The following is a 20,696-nucleotide window of genomic DNA, read 5'->3' as shown; positions in this document are numbered from 1 at the left end:
GATCTAAAAGTGTGATAACAAAGTCCTGATTTACTCGAGGCAAAACCAGTTTATACTTGTTGTCTAGGTGTAAAAGCCCTGATATGGACAATGAATTATGTGGTTATCCTATCTATAGCAGATATCCCTGCAACAGATGCCTCTGATTTGATAGGCAGCTGTAATTAAGGATGCAGGCTTTTAGTCTCATAATGTAACTCTTGTTTTGGTCAGAACAAGATGCATAGTAAGATGTGTAAGACACTTCTAATGCATCTGATATTAGGAAACAGGGTCCATTAAAAATTGCTGTAAACTTGAGGTCTCTGTTTTCTATTGTTGGGAGTACTTAGTAGAAAAGAACACTGGCAAGAAACAGTTATATAGACAAAGAAGATGCCATGATGGATATGGTAGAAGTGCCTTGTGACTTTTAAAAAAAAAAAGTCAACTACAGTTTCAGAGTTCCTTAATTGATTATCGTATATGCAAAGATGGCTTTTTTCGTAAAATTATCTGAGATGTAGGCAAGAGTGAAAACCATTCTTGTCTTCTGGCCCAGAATTGACATAGCCTAGCTGTATAAAAATGAGGTACTTTCTGAGGCTGAAACTAATTCAAGACAATGTTTTATATAATAATTTCACATCTCCTCTATTCACAATCCTAAATACAACCTGAGGTTCTTATAGGTTGTATAAGAACTGTATTGACTCAGGATCATCCCTTTTAAAGTAGTAGGTAGCAACAGGAGTCCCAAAAAAGTCTGGGAAAGGTGAAGGATATAAGACTTACCTTGTTTTTTTTTCCCCCTATGTGCACATTACGAATCTAGTGGTAGTAATGCCTGAAAAAAAGATCATCTTGGATCTTTATTTTCTTGGGAAATCTATTTCTTAACAGTAGCATTTGAAATATGTTGAAATGCTGCTCGACACGGTTGATTTTCTTGGTAACTGGATATGGACTGTTTTTTTGTTATTAAGTTTTCTCATTGAATTTGTTCTTTTGGGCTTAAATGTAGAGGACATAACACCTATTTTATTATTTGGCAAAATTAGCATTGTTTTAAAAATTCACAAGCCCAATAACAATTTATTTGAAACATGAGGAAGGAAAATTATTTTTCCCCTAACTTTAATGAAGCATTTTTTTTTCTTGGCAGAATGAAATTAACACTGAAAATATGGTCAGCTCCATAGATCCTGACAAACAAGATTCTCCCCCTCCAAAACCACCAAGGACCCGCAGGTATTGTACGTCACATTTTCTTTGAAAGGATACTTATCTTTTACTCACTGTTACTAAAACAAAAAAATTCTGAATATTTCTTAGTTTTATTTTGTAAGTTTTCTTATCATTCTTTTGTTTAGTATGTAGCATATGTATGGCAACTGACTTTTTTAATGGTGTACTATAAAAAATTCTTTTCAATTTAGATAAAATTTCAGTAGTATACTATACCAGAACAGTGAGCGTAACCATGAATTGACTATAGCTCATCTTTTGGTATGTGGTACAACTAAAATTTTAGCTATTCCTAAGATTTATTTCAGTTTTCTAATGACTGAATAGGTAATATGATTGTCAAAAATTGTATGCCTTTTAAAGAGGTTATGTGAAGATGTTTAATAATATCACTGGCAAAGCTGAGTTTATTTCTTTCTTGATTTTCATACTTTCATACCAAGCTCTCATTTATAACAGTTAAAATCAATATATATTCCTATCCCCCTTTTTCCCTCTTTTCTTTCAGGGTAGCTAGGTCAGTTAGATGGTAGTATGGAAAGAATATAGATAGAGTCAGAATGATTTAGTTTCAAATCCTTTTCATCCACTTACTAGCTCTGAAGTCGTGAGTAAGCCACTTAATTTATTTGATATTGGGTTTTTTGTTTGTTTGTTTAAGTATTGTCCTAAGAATTAAATGAAATAAAGTATGTGAAAATGCTACATGTAGGACCTGGCACATACTTGGTCTTCACTAAATGTTGGTTTTCCCATTACAATGTGGAGTTAAGATTGAGTTACTGGGGGCTTTCCTGGTGGCGCAGTGGTTGGGAGTCCTGCCGATGCAGGGGACGCGGGTTTGTGCCCCGGTCCGGGGGGATCTCACATGCCGCGGAGCGGCTGGGCCTGTGGGCCATGGCCGCTGGGCCTGTGTGTCCGGAGCCTGTGCTCCGCAACGGGAGAGGCCACAGCAGTGAGAGGCCCGCGTACCGCAAAAAAAAAAAAAGATTGAGTTACTGAATTATTTTTAAAAGGACACACAGTGGAAGATAAGTAATAAAACTGTTAGAACGACTTATACTGTGTCTTGTCTCGAGCATAGATCTGCCCAAACTGATTCACCTTCCCTCAAAGTAGGACTTCCTTTGTATAGGATTCACCAATTTTTTCCCCTTAGAAGTTTGATAGAAGTTGAATAAAGTTGGGTGAGGTGACTATGGTTGTGTCTTGGCATTGAGTTGCTGTACCTTAATGAGATCCTTCTTTACAAAAGTAAAAGATTACAACTAAGGCAAGATGTAGTAGCTATTATAGTCTCTGGAATGCCTTTGCCTACTTCTCTAAGGGAGATCAGAAAGCCTATATAGGTGGGTTTAGGTCTAAGTGTTTAAATGCTTAGGATGTTAACTGTACACCAACACTTCTCAACAGTTCTTTCCTGTGTGATTTCCATTTTGGTATTTACTGTGGAAGGTAGCCAGTTAAAACCTATAAACTGTTAGTTCTCTAATTTTTTTGTCTCCCATATCAGTTCTGTAGAGTCCTAAAGAAACTAATGACCTTAAAGGAAATTAAGAAACATTTTTGCTACACTGATATCTTTTAATTTGGATTTTCAGAGTGAGCCAAGGTAGAGGCCCTCAGAGTGTACACTAATATTTTTGATGTATATGGTCATCTACCTCCAACTACAAATCGTGGTAGCCTTTTCCTAATTTTGAAGGAAAAAAATGAGTGTAGAGTGTTCTGAATTTTAAACCTTTCTCATATACCTTTTTAAAAGTTTGGGTTGGGCTTCCCTGGTGGCGCAGTGGTTGAGAGTCCGCCTGCCGATGCAGGGGACATAGGTTCGTGCTCTGGTCCGGGAAGATCCCACATGCCGCGGGGAGGCTGGGCCCGTGAGCCATCACCACTGGGCCTGCGCGTCCGGAGCCTGTGCTCTGTAACGGGAGAGGCCACAACAGTGAGAGGCCCGCGTACCGCAAAAAAAAAAAAAGTTTGGCTCCTATTTTTCTTCAGTAAATGAAAAAATAATTCTAAAAAGTAGTAAATGAGTATTAACAGAAAAGTGTTCATTCAGCTTATGTCAGGGCTTTATTTCCGGATATGTGCTCAAGTTTTTATATGTGTGTGAGTTTGTATTACATGCTTAGTCCATCTTCTTTCTTATTCATGAAATAGAGGTAAGTGGCAGAATTTTATTGTGTTCCACAAAGAATACTTTGTTAACTGAAAATAAAATCCCAAGAGCATAAGATTGATAAAAACAGTATACTTTATTTTTTCAGTATGGCTTACAGTAAGCAAGTTAATCAGTTGTTTAGAGTACATTGGAGTTTTTGGAGACGGATCTGGAGAGGAAGGCTCATGTTTGTTGTATTAGATGTAGTCAGTCATATGATTCTGGTTTATAAATACTTAACGAAATCAAATTGTAGATTTTGAATAGCAGATTTCATTTTCTCTTTTCAATATATATGTTGTTAAACTAATAATATTCTCGATATTTTGTCACTAACACCAGCACTCTGGAAGTATACATTGTTAGTTATTTCTATAAACTGTCAACAGATTTACTACAGAGACACAAAAGTATGCCTTAGTAAATTTTTCTTAATTTATAAATATTTCAGAGACAAAAACAATATACTTGATGCTTCTAATGCCTCTCAATTCAAACAAACTTAAGTTGGAATAGGACTGGAGAAAGAAAGTGGTTCTGTTTTAGACATTTTGATATCTAGGCTGGAGGTAAAAATATACTGAGGACTCTGTGTATATAGCTGATGTAGAAGACTTGGGCATGAATAAGATCTTTCAGATTCTGGGTACAATATCTCAAAGTACCAAGGAGGGAACCCGGGTAAGCACCAAAATGTGTGAAGAGCAAACTAAAAGAAAGCTGTAAAAAAAAGAAATGAACAATCAAGGGATAAAGGAAAACCAGGAAACAGTGGCATTATATAGGCGAAGAACGAGAGAGTTTTATATCTGGCAGAAATGCATGAATATCTATTTACTTCCTTTAAGGGCTGCCTGGGAGAATGAACTGGACTTTTAAACATCTGTGGCACTTAGAATATCCTGGATAGGTGAGGGTATTTCTGGGATCAAAACAAGGAGCTGAGGTATGCTCAGATAGAGGCATTCGGGAACTCTCATCAAGCACAGGATGTGGTGGGATTCAGGTGACCCAGGGCCCTGGGAAAAAGGCGAGTAGAAACTTGGGTTATGGGAGAAATCCATATACATAAAACAGCTATTATTCTACTTGACTGTTTCTTCTGTTTTTTTTTTTTTTTAAATAAATTTATTTATTTATTTTTGCCAGTGTTGGGTCTTCGTTGCTGTGTACAGGCTTTTGCAGCGAGCCGGGGCTACTCTTCGTTGCGGTGTGCCGGCTTCTTATTGCGGTGGCTTCTCTTGTTGTAGAGCACGGGCTCTAGGCGCATGGGCTTCAGTAGTTGCAGCATGTGGGCTCAGTAGTTGTGGCGCACGGGCTTTAGTTGCTCCACGGCACGTGGGATCGTCCTGGACCAGGGCTCGAACCCGTGTCCCCTGGCTTGGCAGGTGGATTCTTAACCACTGTACCACCAGGGAAGCCCTTTGGTTCTTCTTTGAAATGTTATTTTCCTTTTGTTGATTTAAAAAATAATTACATTAAAACCAAATGTATTTCCTTAAAATGACTAATTTATAAGAAAGAGGAGCAAAGTGGTTGAATAAAAGTAGAAAGTGGTCCTATAGACCAGCCAAATAGGAGAAAAAAAAATTTTAAAAGCGATCCCTTTCAAAATATAAATACCTGGAAATAACCGTAAGTAGAAAGTAGAACCTGAAGTAGAAATGTATTCATTTGCATTAGTGAAAAAAATTAAGTGTTCTTGGTTGGAAAAGTTAACTGTAATTTAGCTTTTTTCAGTGATATTTAAAATATCAGTTGTTTTCAAATTTGATGCAGTTCTCATCAAAATACCAAAGGAATCTTCTCTGAACTTTCCAATATAATGTTAAAGTTCACTTGTAAGAATCAAGAGACAAAAATACCAAAGAAAACTTAGGATGAAAGTAGTGATGAGTGAGAATCAACCCTTTTAAAAATTATAAAACTATATTTAAAACAATCTGTTAGTGGGACTTCCCTGGTGCTCCAGTGGGTAAGACTCCATGCTCCCAATGCAGGGGGCCTGGGTTTGATTCCTGGTCAGGGAACTAGATCCCACATGCATGCCGCAGCTAAGAGTCCACATGCCTCAACCATGAGCCCACATGCCACAACTAAAAGATCCTGCATGTCGCAACTAAGACCCAGTGCAGCCAAAATAAAATGCATTATAAACATAAAAATAATCTGTTAGTGGTATAAGAATATACCAGTTGCGACTTCCTTGGCAGTCCAGTGGTTAAGACTCCACACTCCCAGGGCAGGGGGCATGAGTTCAATCCCTGGTCAGGGACCTAAAATCCTGCATGCTGCATATAGTGGCCAAAAAAAAAAAAAAAAAAAAAAGTGTGCATATATGTGTGTGTGTGTATATATATACACACACATACATACATACCAGTTAGTTGATGGACTTGAATAAGCAACTAGGAAATATAGATCGTGTTATGAATTAATTTAACATATATTAAACAAGGAAAAAGAAAAGGGTTATTTATTAAGTCATATTATTAACCATTAGGGGAAAAAATATATTTAGATCTTTATATCACACCACATACCAAAGTAAGCTTCAGATAGTTAAATTAATATAAAAAGTCAAATCATTGAAACATACAATATAGTTTAATGTTTGACAGACTTGTAGAGGGGGATATAATAGAAGGGATAAAGGAAATCACAAAGGACAAGATTGATTTATTTGACTACTGAAAGTTTAAAGTTCTAATTGAATTATCCAAATCGGCATTTTTTTAAGATAAATGAGGGTAGATTTTGGCAAAACAGACTGCTATGCATGCTTACTGACTTCTCTAATTGCCTATGCTCTCTGTGCTTTATTTCTTTTCTAATTCTTGTTTTGTTCCTTTTCACTGTTTAGAAATACCTTTAATCTCAGATGTATTTTTAAAATTATTGATAGATATTAGAATACATAATAAAACCAAGAAATAAAGGTTAAACACAAGTGGATCATCTTCCTCAACTCCAAAGTGTAAGGTGTTTAGGAGATATCATTTGGTGAAAAAGTAATAATTAGCATTGATATAGTGTGCATTATATATGTTTTCTCATCTTTTTTAGATCACATGTATTCTTTATTCATTCTGTAGATAGTAAATGATATGTCAAAGTGATAAGTGATATAGTGAACCCAGTGATTTTTACAGTAATCTAGATCACATGGATGTTAATATAGCTAGTTCTCAAAGGTGTTGACCTGCATAGACTAGCAGAGTTCAACTAAGAACACACATCTGTTACCTTCTAGTCCAATACTCTTTTCATTATATAGTATTAACTCTCTAGAAGAAAGGGTAGTAGTGAAGGTTTTTTGTTTTTATAATGTTATGTTCTAATATTTTGGTTGTCATTTCCTTCACCTCTGTAATCTTTCCATCTCATATTGAATCCAGCCTAATTTATTATAAGGAAAATAATTTTCTGAGTTTCTATAAAACATCAATTTGAAACAAAAGTTATAGAGTTACTCATTTTAAGACTTTGTCACACCAATTAAATGTAATATTTCTATATTATAAAGACCAAACTTCTTACTGTGAAATTCTGGGCCTTCACAGTATGTCTCCAACTTACCTTTTTAGCCTTATTTTACTCCTTTGGGACCCAAACTGTTGTGTTCATTGTTCTGTCTTCTGGTACTGGTGTAATACCTAGCAAGTGGTAGGTCTTGAATGTTTTGTTTTGTTTTTGAGAAGTAAAAAGTGCATTCCTCAGGACAGATGAAATTAAGAACAATATTTACAATAAGAATGATGCAAGTCATTATCATCAGTGGAATTTTTTTCCATCAGAATACCTCGTGAAAATATTAATGCTGAATACCATAGTGGAAAGTCAGTATGTAACATATATTTCTTTGTGATGGGGCTTATAATTTTTGTGCATATTGAAAGTACTATAAAAGTGTAGTTATTAAGCCTTATTTCAACAAGCGTTAGATTAAGGAAGGATAAGGGGAAAGTCTGTTAGTGTAATTATCAGTTAAATTTGAGTAACAGAAAGAACCACAAAGGGATACAAGGAAACTTTTGGAGGTGATGGATATGTTTATTACCTTCAGTGTGGTGATAGTATCATGGATGTATTGGGCTGGCCAAAAGGTTCGTTTGGTTTTTTCCATAAGATGGTTCTAGTAGCACTTAGTATCTTTAACTTCATTCGAAACAATTTTGTTAGATTGTATTGTGACAGCTGTCATATCAGCGTGCATTTAAAAAAGACTTATCAAAATTGGTGAATTTTTGTGTAGCCATTTTAATATTGAAGATGGAAGAAAAAAAGCAACATTTTTGGCATATTATGCTTTATTATTTCAAGAAAGGTAAAAACGCAACTGAAATGCAAAAAAAGATTTGTGCAGTATATGGAGAAGGTGCTGTGACTGATCGAATGTTTCAAAAGTGGTTTGCGAAGATTTGTGCTGGAGATTTCTCGCTGGACGATGCTCCACAGTCAGGTAGACCAGTTGAAGTTGACAGCGATCAAATCGAGACATTAATTGAGAACATTCAATGTTAATACCACGTGGGAGATAGCCAACATACTCAAAATATCCAAATCAAGCACTGAAAATCATTTGCACCAGCTTGGTTGTGTGAATCGCTTTGATGTTTGGGTTCCATATAAGTTAAGTGAGAAAAACCTTCTTGACCATATTTCTGCCTGTGATTCTCTAACGAAAATATTCCATTTTTAAAACAAATCACGATAGGCGATGAAAAGTGGATACTGTACAATAATGTGGAACGGAAGAGATCGTGGGGCAAGCGAAATGAACCGCCACCAACCACAGCAAAGGCTGCTCTTTATCCAAAGAAGTTGATGTTGTGTATGTGGTGGGATTGGATGTTGTGTATGTGGAGTCCTCTATTATGAGCTTCTTCCGGAAAACCAAACAATTAATTCCAACAAGTACTGCTCCCAATTAAGCCAACTGAAAGCAGCACTTGGCAAAAAGCGTCCAGAACTAGTCAACAGAAAATGCATAATCTCCCATCAGGATAACACAAGACCGCATGTTTCTTTGATGACCAGGCAAAAACTGTTACAGCTCGGCTGGGAAGTTCTGATTCATCCATCGTATTCACCAGACATTGCACCTTGGGATTTCCATTTATTTCAGTCTTTACAAAATCCTCTTAATGCAAAAAAAATTCAATTCCCTGGAAGACTGTAAAAGGCACCTGGAACAGTTCTTTGCTCAAAAAATGAAAAGTTTTGGGAAGGCGGAATTATAAAATTGCCTGAAAAATGGCAAAAGGTAGTGGAACAAAAGGGTGGATACGTTGTTCAATAAAGTTCTTGGTAAAAATGAAAAATGTGTCTTTTATTTTTACTTGGAAAGCAAAAGCACTTTTTGGCCAACCCAATATATGCATATGTCCAAAGTCATCAAATTGTATACATTAAATATGTTCAGGGACTTCCGTGGTGGTCCAGTGGTTAAGAATCCACCTTCCAGCGCAGGGGATGCAGGTTCAATCCCTGGTCAGGAAACTAAGATCCAACATGCTGCGGGACAACTAAGACCTCACGCTGCAACACTGAGCCTGCACGCTACAACTAGAGAGCCCGCATGCTGCAACTACAGAGCCCACGTGCTCTGCAGCCCGTGCGCCACAAATAGAAGCCCACGTGCCACAACCAGAGAGAAGTCTGCACGCACCGCCACGAAAAGATCCTGCATGCCACAACTAAGACCCAATGCAGCCATAAATATATATATATATATTTTTAAAAAATATATTCAGAGTTTCCCTGGTGGCACAGTGGTTAAGAATCTGCCTGCCAATGCAGGGGACATGGGTTTGAGCCCTGGTCCAGGAAGATCCCACATGTCACGGAGCAACTAAGCCCATGCAACACAACTACTGAGCCTGCGCTCTAGAGCCCGCGAGCCACAACTACTGAAGCCCGTGTGCCTAGAGCCCGTGCTCCGCAACAAGAGAAGCTACCGCAATGAGGAGCCCACACACCGCAATGAAGAGTAGGCCCTGATCACCACAACCACTCTTGTGAGAGAAAGCCCACGAGCAGCAACGAAGACCCAACACGGCCAAAAATAAATAAATAAATAAAATAAATTAGAAAAAATGTATGTTCAGGTTTTTGTATATCAACTGTACCTCACTTAAAGCTATTTTTAAAATGTGAGTAGCTAATAATTTCTTTACTATGTACATATCAACATCACATAAGGCTACTGCTTCTAAAAACATTTACAGGATTGTTGGTTAAATAGGCAGTTTAAGCACGTTTAACTCTGGTCCCTCCCTAAACTTCCTAAAATTATAGTGAAGGAACATAAAAATATATAAAGATTAAAAACCAAAAAACTGAAGAGAAGGTGGTAGTAAATGAGATTTTGACAGTATTTTGGGAAGTGGAAAACACACTGACCAATGTGAAAAGGGACTTAGAACAGAGAAAGCTAAGACTTGCTTTCCTGTAGGTGAGGGAAGCCAATAAGAATCAAGATGATTATCTTCAAAGAACCCCCAGAAAGGCCCAGAAATTGGAGGCCCCCTTAAGCCTGGTGTGTAGGATGGGACTGAAAACAAGAAGAGTACTTGAATGTCTCTATAAAGTGTTTAGAACCCCAGATTCCTTCCATCAAATTGAGCAGACAGATGACAGCTTCGCGCACACCTGGGAACAGAGTAGGGAGGGATTTACTCTGGCGTGGTTGAACCTGGAAGTCTCTGGGTTCAGTATATCAGGTCCAACTGATGGTGGGGTTGTTAGTTCCTTGCTGAAAGCAGGAATCTGCATGCTGAATAGTGAGATTGCTCCCACCCCTTATTTGGCTCCCAGAATACTGATAGCCACTTCTGGTGGGAGACAGAACCCCTCTCTTGAAAAACTAACCAGCCCAAGAGAGGAAATCGATAGTTACTGATGGTTGTGGCCCACCAATGACATTGCAAGGACTGTATTCAGTCACCAAGCAGTAAGATGGCCACTAAGCCACAAGCCCTCCCCCGTACATTTACACACACATTTCCCAGTCATTTAAAATATTCCATTCTCTCAAAATGAACAGAACCAGGAATTATCAGACACTTGACAAAGCCTCTAACGTGAAAGACATAATCCAAATAAGCAGGAAAAATGGATGGAATGGAGACAACACAGAATAGAAAAAAGATGGGGGGGTGGCAAATGTCTGTTTTCTCAGTAATTAGGAAATATTGCAACCATGAAATGAGAAACAGGCATAATAAATAAGAAGCTCTTGGAAATTAAAAATATAATAGCATAAATTTTAAAAATTCAAATTTAATTTTAATTAAAGAAGGCTAGAAGACAGTCAAGGAAATCTCCCAAGAAAATGAACAAATAGAGAAAATAGGAGAGAGAAGATAAAGAAATTAGAGACTCAAACCGAGAGGTATGTCACATACTCATAGTAATAATAATAATTAAAACTAATCATAGTCTGGAAGGAGACTGGAAGAAAAGAAATTATGAAAGAAGCTTCTAGTAGTAACATGAATTTTTGCACAGAAAGTTCTCAATATAATGGATTAAAAATTGTAATACAATGGATTAAAAAAAGTTACACCATGAGATTGTAGAACATGAAGAATTAAAAAAAAAACTAAAAGCTCAAAAGAGAGAGAAAAAACAGCTCACATTCAAAGGAACAGGAATCACAATTATAAAATTCTTAAGGAAAGTTATTTCTAGTCTAGAATAATACACCTTTTCCAAAAGTCAGTAACCTTGAAAATATAATAATTATGTAGGCCTCAGGAAATTTGTTTCCTATGTATAGTTCTTAAGAGGCAATTGGAGGGTATAACCCACTAAATTGAGCAAGTGTAGCTAGAAAAACAAAGATGGGACCTGGGAAACGGGAGAGTGTAACACAAGAGAGAGTGTCAGCTCTGTGGTAGCCTCGGGGGCCAGGGGTCCACACTGGAGCGTGAGGCTCAAGGTTTCTAAGACGGATGTCTGTGATATTGATAGTTACCTGGTATGCTTGACCAATTGAGAGGAGGTGTACAAATCTGCAGGAAAGTTTGAAGAAGGGCTGAATTACTGATGGTACATAGGAAACCCAAGACAATTATTAGGGAAAAAATAAGAGTTATATAAGAAAAAATAAGAAATCATGCTGTCATTGGTATGAATAATAACTGTAGTCATAAGATTGAACTAACCAAAAATTAGCAGTATTAGGAAGATGGAGAAGACATTTCAATAGTAGGAAGACAGTAGAGTATGTGTGAAATAGAAAGATCAAGTAATAACGTTTATGCATTCTGAAATATTTTGAAATATGGAGGCAAATCTTCGAAGTAGCTGTTTTTAAAAAGTTGAGACTTGATGTGTCAGGGTAAATGGAGGGCTGTGGGAGGGGACTGCTGGTTTTTTATTAAAATTCTTGTGTTATTTGACTTTTTTAAACAATGTACATACATTACTACCTTGTTAAACATTAACTTAGTTTGGCAAATTTTAATTCATAACCACAGACTCTACTGACTTTTAATTTAAAGAGGCTTAGCTACATAACTGTTACCTATAAACTTATTTTTTAAAAGGATGAACATTCTTTTAATACCCTTTTTTTTAATATTTTCCAGTTGCCTTGTAGAAGGGGATGCTAAGGAAGAAATACTGCAGCCTCCAGAACCTCACCCAGTGCCACCCATCTTGACACCTTCTCCCCCTTCAGCTTTTCCAACAGTCACTACTGTGTGGCAGGACAATGACAGATACCATCCAAAGCCAGTGTTGCACGTGGTTTCATCAGAACAACATTCAACAGACCTCAACAGAAACTATAATAAATCAACAGAACTTACAGGGAAAAATGAATCAACTGTTGAACAAATAGATAAAAAATTGGAGCGAAATTTAAGTTTTGAGATTAAGAAGGTCCCTCTTCAAGAAGGACCAAAAAGTTTTGAAGGGAACACACTCTTGAATAGGGGACATGCAATTAAAATTAAATCGGCTTCGGCTTCACCATGTACAATTGATAAAGTCTTTAAATCACAGGAACTGAATTCAAGAGATCTAAAAATTGATGGTATTTCCCAGAATTCCTGTGTGGACTGCAATGCAACACAGTCAAATAAAGCTCCAGTTATCCTACCAGAAGAATCACAGAAGAATTCAGACACACCTCCAAGGCCAGACCGCTTACCTCTTGATGAGAAAGGACATGCACCATGGTCATTTCATGGACCTGAGAATACTCTACCCATGCCTGATTCCTCTGAAGGCAAATCCTCAGATACCCACTGTCAAACAATGAAAACTGGGAGTTCAACACCAAGCCCCACGACACAACTTGCAACCCATGATCTCACAGATCATCACAACAGTTCCCCTCTATTCAGAGCACCCCTCAGTTTTACTAATCCTCTTCACTCTGATGACTCGGACTCTGATGAAAGGAACTCTGATGGTGCTGTGACCAAGAATAAAACCAGTATTTCAACAGCAAGTGCCACTGTTTCTGCTGCCGCTAGTACTGAAAGCATTTCTACAAGGAAAGTATTGTCAATGTCCATTGCTAGACATGATATAGCAGGAACAATACATTCAGGTGCTGAAAAAGGTAATGATAATAGTATCTTAACACTTAAATATTTTTACTATGTGCCAGTCACTGTTCTAAGCAGCTTAGCTATATTAATTCATTATATTTTATTCCACACTTTACTCCAGAACCTACGCAAAATTTCATTATTTTTGATACTAATTTTTTTTTTAAGTAAGCCCTTTATTTATTGTTACCTTAGTTTGATCACATTGCATTATTGGACTTTTTGTTTCCAAAATATTTAAATTGTTGTAACTGAAAATTTTCTCTTCTTATATCTTACAACTCTTAGTATTTATATGGGTCAAAATTTTATATAACTGAATAATTAGAAATAATTTAGGGATTACTTAAAGTGACAGTGACACAAATATTGTAGAATGGCTTGATTGGCCATTTAATTTTGCCCATGTATATTACAGATATCTATTTTGTTATCTTTTTATGATCTTTTAACTACAAAATACCTTTTTAAAATTTTAAACCTCCTCATAAATGCTTGCAAAATGGCTCCTTTCAACAATGAGTTTATTAACCAAGGAGCAATATTGCAGCTGCTCAGCAGAATATAGGAAGTTTAATTCAGTCAGTAGAAAGTGGGATATTTCCATGTCTAGTCATCAGTGCTACTACTGTTTAATTAATGACTCTCTTCTTTAAGCAGTCTAAGCATTTCAAGATAACGTATCCCCTAAGTTCCCAAGATGTATTATTGGGTCTTGAAACTCCTCTTTAATCTGCTAAAAATTACCACGGTGCCGTCTTAAACAGACCATGAAAAAAAAAAAAAAGACCATGAAGTTGACAGCAAATATATAAACACAAAAGCTGTTTATTGATAGGTTGATTATCAGTGGTCTTTTACTTGTCAGTGAACTTTGATAGTGACACACATAGACTGGTATTTATAATGTGCAGTCAAATAAGTACTGTGAACTTGAAAGATGACTTTTTCTAATTTTCACCCAGTAAGTACCACCCATACTGTGGTGCCTCTATTTTCCTCAACTCACACATACTTTTTTTTTTTTTTATCTTGGGGATGTATCTGGTAGAGTAAATGAGAGTCTAAGCTAGTTTTTTAAATTTACAGGATTTTCTGTGTTCTTGATTCTTTTGTGGTTTATTTGAAGGATCTTCAGAAGATAATGGTTGCCACAATAAATACTACTTTATCAGTTTGGCATAATATAAAATTGTTAATATATTTTTTTCCCTCGACTTCAGAGTTTGAAAAATAACTGCTAAGTTGTAACTACACAAGAAAACATGTAGATAAGAAATTGTCGTTTTTGTTTTTTTTTTTTTTTAGCATATCAGGCATTTGTTTTGTACCTAGGAAATAAATTTTTTTAAACCATTACTAGAAATAGAGTTTGGTGAGGGCAGGAAGGATGCATGATATAACATGCTCATTAAAAGTTACTGCCATATGACCAGTGTTTTAGTGATAACAGAAAGAGTTCCTTTAGAATACAACATACTGTACAGAATAGTTGAAAGCACTCTTCTGTATACCAGCTCACTTCCTTTCTCTCCATTTTATTTGTATTTCAAAGCAAAGATAGCTGTAAATGTGATTTCTGGTTTCTTTTCACCCTACCTTAACTATGCTAAATGAGTTTGGTATTAACAGAAGATTTTCCTGTGTAAGTATTCTGTGTTGCAGCATAACTACAAGCAGTCCTATTTTTAATGTTAGTAATTATTTACCTTGTAGGTGAACCTTTGGCTCAAGGATTAGATTATTGTTTGCTTGTTTGTTTTAAAATTTGCTATGGAATAATTTTGTTTTGATACCTAAAACAACCTTTTGCATAAGTTACTGCCTAAAAAAAACTCCTGGCTATCATTCTGATTTTAATATTGACTCAGGCCTCCTGAAAGATTTCTCAAACATGGCTACACTAGGCTCCCATAAAGTGTATGATTTACAAAAGCCTACGAAAAATGTGCAGGCTCTGGTTGGATAACCTCTGAAACACAAATTTATAACACAGAAAAGGCAATCCAGAGATCCAGGGAGAAACATGCAGTTGAGAAGCCAAGGCCACAGTTAGAAAATAAAGTCTTTTAAGAGCGAGGACTGTTAAAACAGAAGAGGTATAGAGTTTCCGAAAGATACTTGATACTTGTTGTAAACAAGCCATACTGTCCTTCCTGATTTGTTCACGTAACTGTGAAATGGCACCACAGTGTCAAGATTATGCATCCCTTCCTTTCAACAGCCATCTCTTCACTGTGAGCTCTTAGTAACAAAAGAGCAAGGGGAAATATGATTGCTTAGACTGTTAACCAGACAGGTTAGATAGTTCTTTAGTAGCTTAACTTTATATACAAGAGAGTTCCAGTACTCATGTTTTATATATGTGTGTGTGTGTGTGTGTGTGTGTGTGTATACGTGTGTATACAGATTTTTATATATACACACACACACACACACACATATATATAAAGTATTGGACTGGAACTCTTCTCTCAGCAGGATCCAGGGGCTGTATTTTCTTGTGTCTTCAGCTAAACAATTGTAGGAGGAACCAGAGCAGTCATACCTGGCTCATGCATGTTGAAAATTGAAAAGGCTTTTCTTGATTTTCACTCTCTTTTTAATGCATAGCCTATCAAATGTGGTAAAATAGCCAAGTATCATGGCACAGTTGTTCACATTTTTAAGAAAACAGTTGTCAAGGGCCAGACAATATAGGATCCTCACACCTTCCTTTCTTTGCCGCATCTTTTCTAACCTGAGAGTCCACACACAGAATTGTATCCTCATATTTTCTTTTTCTACCTCCACTGAAACCTCAAAGGATCTAATACTCTCATTTCACCTAATGCCATAATGAGGCTAACTGACAAGGCTTACTTAATGCATTATCTTTTCCAAGAGCTAATTTTGTTTTTACTGGTGAAAAGCTTGTATATGGCTTCAGTCGGTATTCTCAAAGTATGGTCATATGCCACTGTTCACAAGATTTTAGGCAATAAATAAATGAACATCCAAAAATTTTAATGGTTGTATTTTTGTATATTAGGAAAATAACTAACACTTTTAATATGCTATTTTAGTCATTACTATTTAAAACATGACTGAAGTACATAGTTAAGTTTAAAATGAGTGGGATTTAAAAAAAATAGGACATATGGTCCACAGTATGGCAAAACTCGTAAAAGGAGTTAAGCAATTGATCACAGTTTGGGAAGCACTGATTTAAGTCAAATGACTGAAGCTTTCCTTTGTGGACTCAAAGCATTATCAGCAAACCCAGTAGAGAAGGCACTCGCCTGCTGGCTTCTCTGCTGAAGATGCCTTCAAACTCAGAAGACAGTGTGATTAATGCCTACACGGTGTCAGGAACGTCATGGGAGAGTCATTTTCTCTGTGCAACAGTGATAGAGTTCAGTCTTTGCTCAATAAGCTTTATAATTGTTTTTGATAAGTCAAGTGATAAGGATATCTTGTTTATTTTTGCATTTTTAAAAACTGGTTCTCCTAGATACTTGTGGCAGTGATTTATAAGAATGTCAAGAAAGCTGTCTTATTTTGTTTAGTAACAAGTTCACTTTTAAATGAGTTAACATTTTTTAACAAGTTCATAATTTGTCTAAATTTTTTGTATTTGTTATAGATGTTGATGTTAGTGAAGATTCGCCTCCTCCCCTACCTGAAAGAACTCCTGAGTCTTTTGTATTGGCCAGTGAACACAGTGAGTATATCTTCTGATTTTACGTATTTCATGCTTTAATAATAAGCTCTGAAAAACATGGCTGATGTCAGTCTGTTGCTGTTGAGCTACACAATTAAATTCAAAAACAGGTTTGAATTTATACTGACAAATGTTTTTAATTCCTTGTATGAAAAATACTTATAATGGTATTTTTTATTTGCTAAGACTGCTAATAAAATGGCTGCATTTATATCAAACACTATAATCCAGTTAAATGCAACTATAACTGTATACAGTTTATTGTCTTTTCATTCATTAAAAATGGCATTTACTTATGAAAAGACATTAACTGCTTCACTTGGTACCAGTTTAGGTAAGTAAACATTTAAATTCTGTTGTAGGCAGGCATCACTCAGTTGATGTTAACTGAGTACCCTTAAGGCCACAAGAGTATCAGTGAGGGAGAAAGTGATATTTCAGAGTATTGATAATATATTCCTCCTCCTTCCCATCCTGAAAAAGAGTATAGAAAGAGCTTTAATATATTTACGGTGTCTTGTGCTCAGTGGAGGTGCACACTACTAGTCTTATCTGAGCTGCATTTTACAAATATTTTATTCATTTTAACTGATTTTAAGAATGTTAAAAACAGTGAAGCCGTATACTCCACTAATATTAAATAAATAAGTCTATGTCTGTCACACCTGTAGATTACAATCCACTTGTAATAAACTCTGATAACTCAATTCTTTAAATTTTAAGGAAGAAAGCAAAGCTTAAAGGGATATTCTTCAATTAATAGAAGCTAGAAATTTTTTAGTGGAAGTGATAGTTTCTAAAAATCTACAGTATCTGTTTTTGTATATTACCTTAAAGCAAGAAATTTTCATAATTAAAGATGTTAATTTTAATTGTAAGATTTCATTTTTCTCAGATACACCTGTAAGATCTGAGTGGAGTGAACTTCAAAATCAGGAACAGTGTGAACAAAGAAAACCTGAAGTGAGTCCTTTTGGGATTGGAACAGCTATAGCTCAATATTTTTGTTCTTTTGTTTTATTAATTTATCTTACAGTTGTTTGTTATAATAACTTACCTTAAGACTATTAAATATAATTTTGATAATTATTTCTTACGCTATGAGTTCAGATGAAAAGTGTATAAAATGTGAGATCTAAAATTTTTTTAAAGAGCATTATGATCTACATATGACCATCACTTCAGAGTATTATTTTCCCAAGCTGCTTTTGAAATTTGTAAATTATGCCTTGTTTCAAATCATTTTGGAGGTATGAATAGAACAGGAGTTACTATTTTCAGGGTCCCAGTACTTTCCTAGATTTTGTTCTTTCCATTATAGAACCAGGTATATTGTCTCTCCCTTTAGTTTTTCTGGTCACATGAGACTTCCTTTCACATTCAGGAAATGTTTTGGTAGCTAAATATTTTAGCCACTGGAAATGCTGTTTTTCATCAACATTAATATTTTTCGTATTTCTCTCATATTTGAATATTTGAAATTGAGGTATATCTTAAAATTGATTAAAAAAGCATTGTGATATACTTTAATTGGTAAAGCATTGTGATATAATTTAATTGGTGAAGTATTGGTAAGTTAAATATTATAGCCACGGGAAATGCTATTTTTCATCCACATTAATATTTTTCTTATTTCTCTCACATCTGAATATCTGAAATTGGGGTATATCTTAAAATTGATTAAAAAAGCATTGGTAGTTTAATTGGTAGATAAAGTACTGGTAACCTAATAATGATGCTATGTCTTACAATCAGTGATATCATAATTTGATGAATACAGTAGAGGGCTGGCAAAATGCAGTTGTGTGTATGTTCTCGTATGTAGTAACTTCTGCAATTTCAGTTTTCATCCAGAAGGAAAAGGAATTCCCCTATCCTTTTACTCCCAGTATAAAACACCACAACATTAAACATTTTTAACCCTAATTGAAAACACCATTGTTTTCTTTTCCTTTGACATGAGAATCTTGATAGATCTTGATTTATTGGGATATATACTCAAAACAGACCAAATTTTCTATAATTTGTACATGAAAGGGATGTACTGTAATAGCTATTGAATGTCTTCCTTGTAGGGCTTGATAACCTCTGGAAGTGAAACATGTGGTAAGTTGGACTGTGTTCCTTTTTGCTATAGATTATATAGATTAATTTCCATAAAATAGCATGTCTCATTGTGTATGCTATTTATTTGTGAAATTTATTTCAGTATGTGGAAATATGTAGGACAGCTCTTTTAGAACCTGAATTATGTAGTATAATTCTTTTAAATTCGTTATTATACCAGATATTATTATTGATCAGGAGGATAACAGCATTTATTATCAGTAGTTAACAGGCTGATGGGAAGGAAATTATTTTAAAAATATTTCCCTGTATTTTATTTCTGTTGTTTATAAAAACACTTAGAATCTAGATCTGACAATGATTTGAATAAATGCGCCAAATTAACCTAGATGATTGAATTGGGGGCCTAAAAATCAATTGTTTTGGAAATCTTCCTTTTAGGACTTTTACATTTGTGAAGGCTAGTAAGATTATGTTAGCTCAATGCAGTGTAATAATGCCAAGTTAGAAAATTTTTCTACTACATTACTTTTATGATCATAGTAAAATAGGTCAAGTTATTGTTAATTCTTATAAATCAGTAACTATGTAAGCAGCTCATCAAACATCCTAGCTTATACACTTCCCTCAATTTATCTATCACCTCTGCCCTTACCCTCCATGCTGCTTCAGCTGCTTTCTTCCTGGATCTTTGCCTAATGGGGCTCCATTCCATCTCATAAATTATTATTCTCTGTTTACTTTTCTTCAGCAACATATTATAAGGAAAAGAGCAGAGGCTTTAGCGTCAAGCCCACCTGGATTGGAGCCCCATTTTTGCCATTTTACTTACTATTTGGGTTTGGGCAAGTTACCTCATCTTTCTAGGCTTCAGTTTTCTTCTCTGTGAAATGCAGAGAAGAAATTTTTTGCAATGGTAGTAACCTACCCTAGAGGATTGTTGCGAAGATTTCATTAAATTAAATCATATATGGAGAGTATTAGACAGTGCCCGGCACATGGTAGGCACTGAAATGGTAGCAATGCTGTTATTATTATCTATGTTATATGACTTCTGCTGCTCTGGCTAGATCCCTGGGTCTTTTATTTTCTTAGTATCTGTTAACTCCTTTCTGGTTTCTCTTCCTTCTCTATTCAATCTAGATTCCATCACTCTATTCACACTCACAGTTATCCTTAACTTTCTATGAACAGTTATCCTTAACTTTCTATGAACTTTCTATGTTCTATCCTTAACAACTATGAACTTGTTTGCCATTGATTTCCATATAAAGGCATTTCAGTTGCAGTTAAAGTAGGAGCATAAGGAGAATCGTCACAGCAGAAGTACTCGCTGCAGGTTTCTAGGTGCCTGCAAGAACACCTAATATAATTTCCTGTGTTCATTACCCTTGCATTTATATTTATCTGGGCCTCTAAAATTACGATGCTCAAGAAAAAACGTGCTCTTGTAACTAACTGCCCACATTAAAACAATTAGAGGATTCTTCTACCTATGATGCTAAACATGATTATGACTAACAATGGCTTTGATTTGCATTTTAGACCATCCAGCACGAGGTATTCATACAGAGACTTGTACAGAATGTCCAACTACTTTCAGTAACAAGAAAGATCAAATATCAGAAAGTCCAACAGAAGCCACAGAGATTGGTAATTTGTTTATTAGATGATTTTAAAACTGTAATTGTGTAGTTAATGCTGGCAAGAATGAAAAAAAGTTATTTGCCATCATTCCAGAATTTCCTTAAGGCAAAGTTTATCTTTGTGCTATGATTTATTCAGGCCCTTAAATGGCACTTGCCAAGAATAAAACATGTACCGTCAAAGTTGCTTGGAATTAATTATGAAACAAGTGAACTAATTTATTCTGTTTCATACTGAGGTTAAAAACTAAAATATAAAAAACTGCGGTATGTAAACAAATCTTTCTTTTGAGTCGGAAAGACTAAAATATCTTAGCTGT

At 35.5% G+C, this 20,696-nt stretch overlaps 2 protein-coding genes across 7 annotated transcripts in view; one reads left to right on the top strand and one right to left on the bottom strand.

Annotated features, from left to right (window-relative positions):
* TMEM60 (transmembrane protein 60) overlaps positions 1 to 20,696 on the bottom strand; it is a 200,722-nt gene that overhangs the window by 55,570 nt on the left and 124,456 nt on the right. For 2 of the 3 annotated variants that reach the window (XR_009542025.1, XR_009542027.1), the window contains 2 exons: positions 6,971 to 7,047; positions 3,467 to 4,410 (listed from right to left, as the gene is read on the bottom strand). The exons of the other annotated variant lie outside the window; for it this stretch is intronic. The gene's annotated coding sequence lies outside the window, so the exon portion shown is untranslated. Of the gene's footprint in view, positions 1 to 3,466; positions 4,411 to 6,970; positions 7,048 to 20,696 lie in introns of those variants that run through there. 3 annotated transcript variants of the gene reach the window in all.
* PTPN12 (protein tyrosine phosphatase non-receptor type 12) overlaps positions 1 to 20,696 on the top strand; it is an 85,706-nt gene that overhangs the window by 63,913 nt on the left and 1,097 nt on the right. For 3 of the 4 annotated variants that reach the window (XM_060157220.1, XM_060157218.1, XM_060157219.1), the window contains 6 exons: positions 1,145 to 1,230; positions 11,989 to 12,971; positions 16,586 to 16,663; positions 17,559 to 17,626; positions 18,739 to 18,769; positions 20,276 to 20,383. In XM_060157220.1, coding sequence (XP_060013203.1) covers positions 1,145 to 1,230; positions 11,989 to 12,971; positions 16,586 to 16,663; positions 17,559 to 17,626; positions 18,739 to 18,769; positions 20,276 to 20,383 — 1,354 coding nt within the window. The remainder of the gene's footprint in view (positions 1 to 1,144; positions 1,231 to 11,988; positions 12,972 to 16,585; positions 16,664 to 17,558; positions 17,627 to 18,738; positions 18,770 to 20,275; positions 20,384 to 20,696) is intronic. The other variant, XM_060157217.1, reaches the window with a different exon arrangement.

The sequence above is a fragment of the Lagenorhynchus albirostris genome, chromosome 8 (genome assembly GCF_949774975.1).
Source record: "Lagenorhynchus albirostris chromosome 8, mLagAlb1.1, whole genome shotgun sequence".
In the NCBI taxonomy this organism is placed as follows: domain Eukaryota; kingdom Metazoa; phylum Chordata; class Mammalia; order Artiodactyla; family Delphinidae; genus Lagenorhynchus; species Lagenorhynchus albirostris.
Note: the sequence above shows the minus strand (reverse complement) of the source record. Positions and strands in the feature narration are given on the sequence as shown.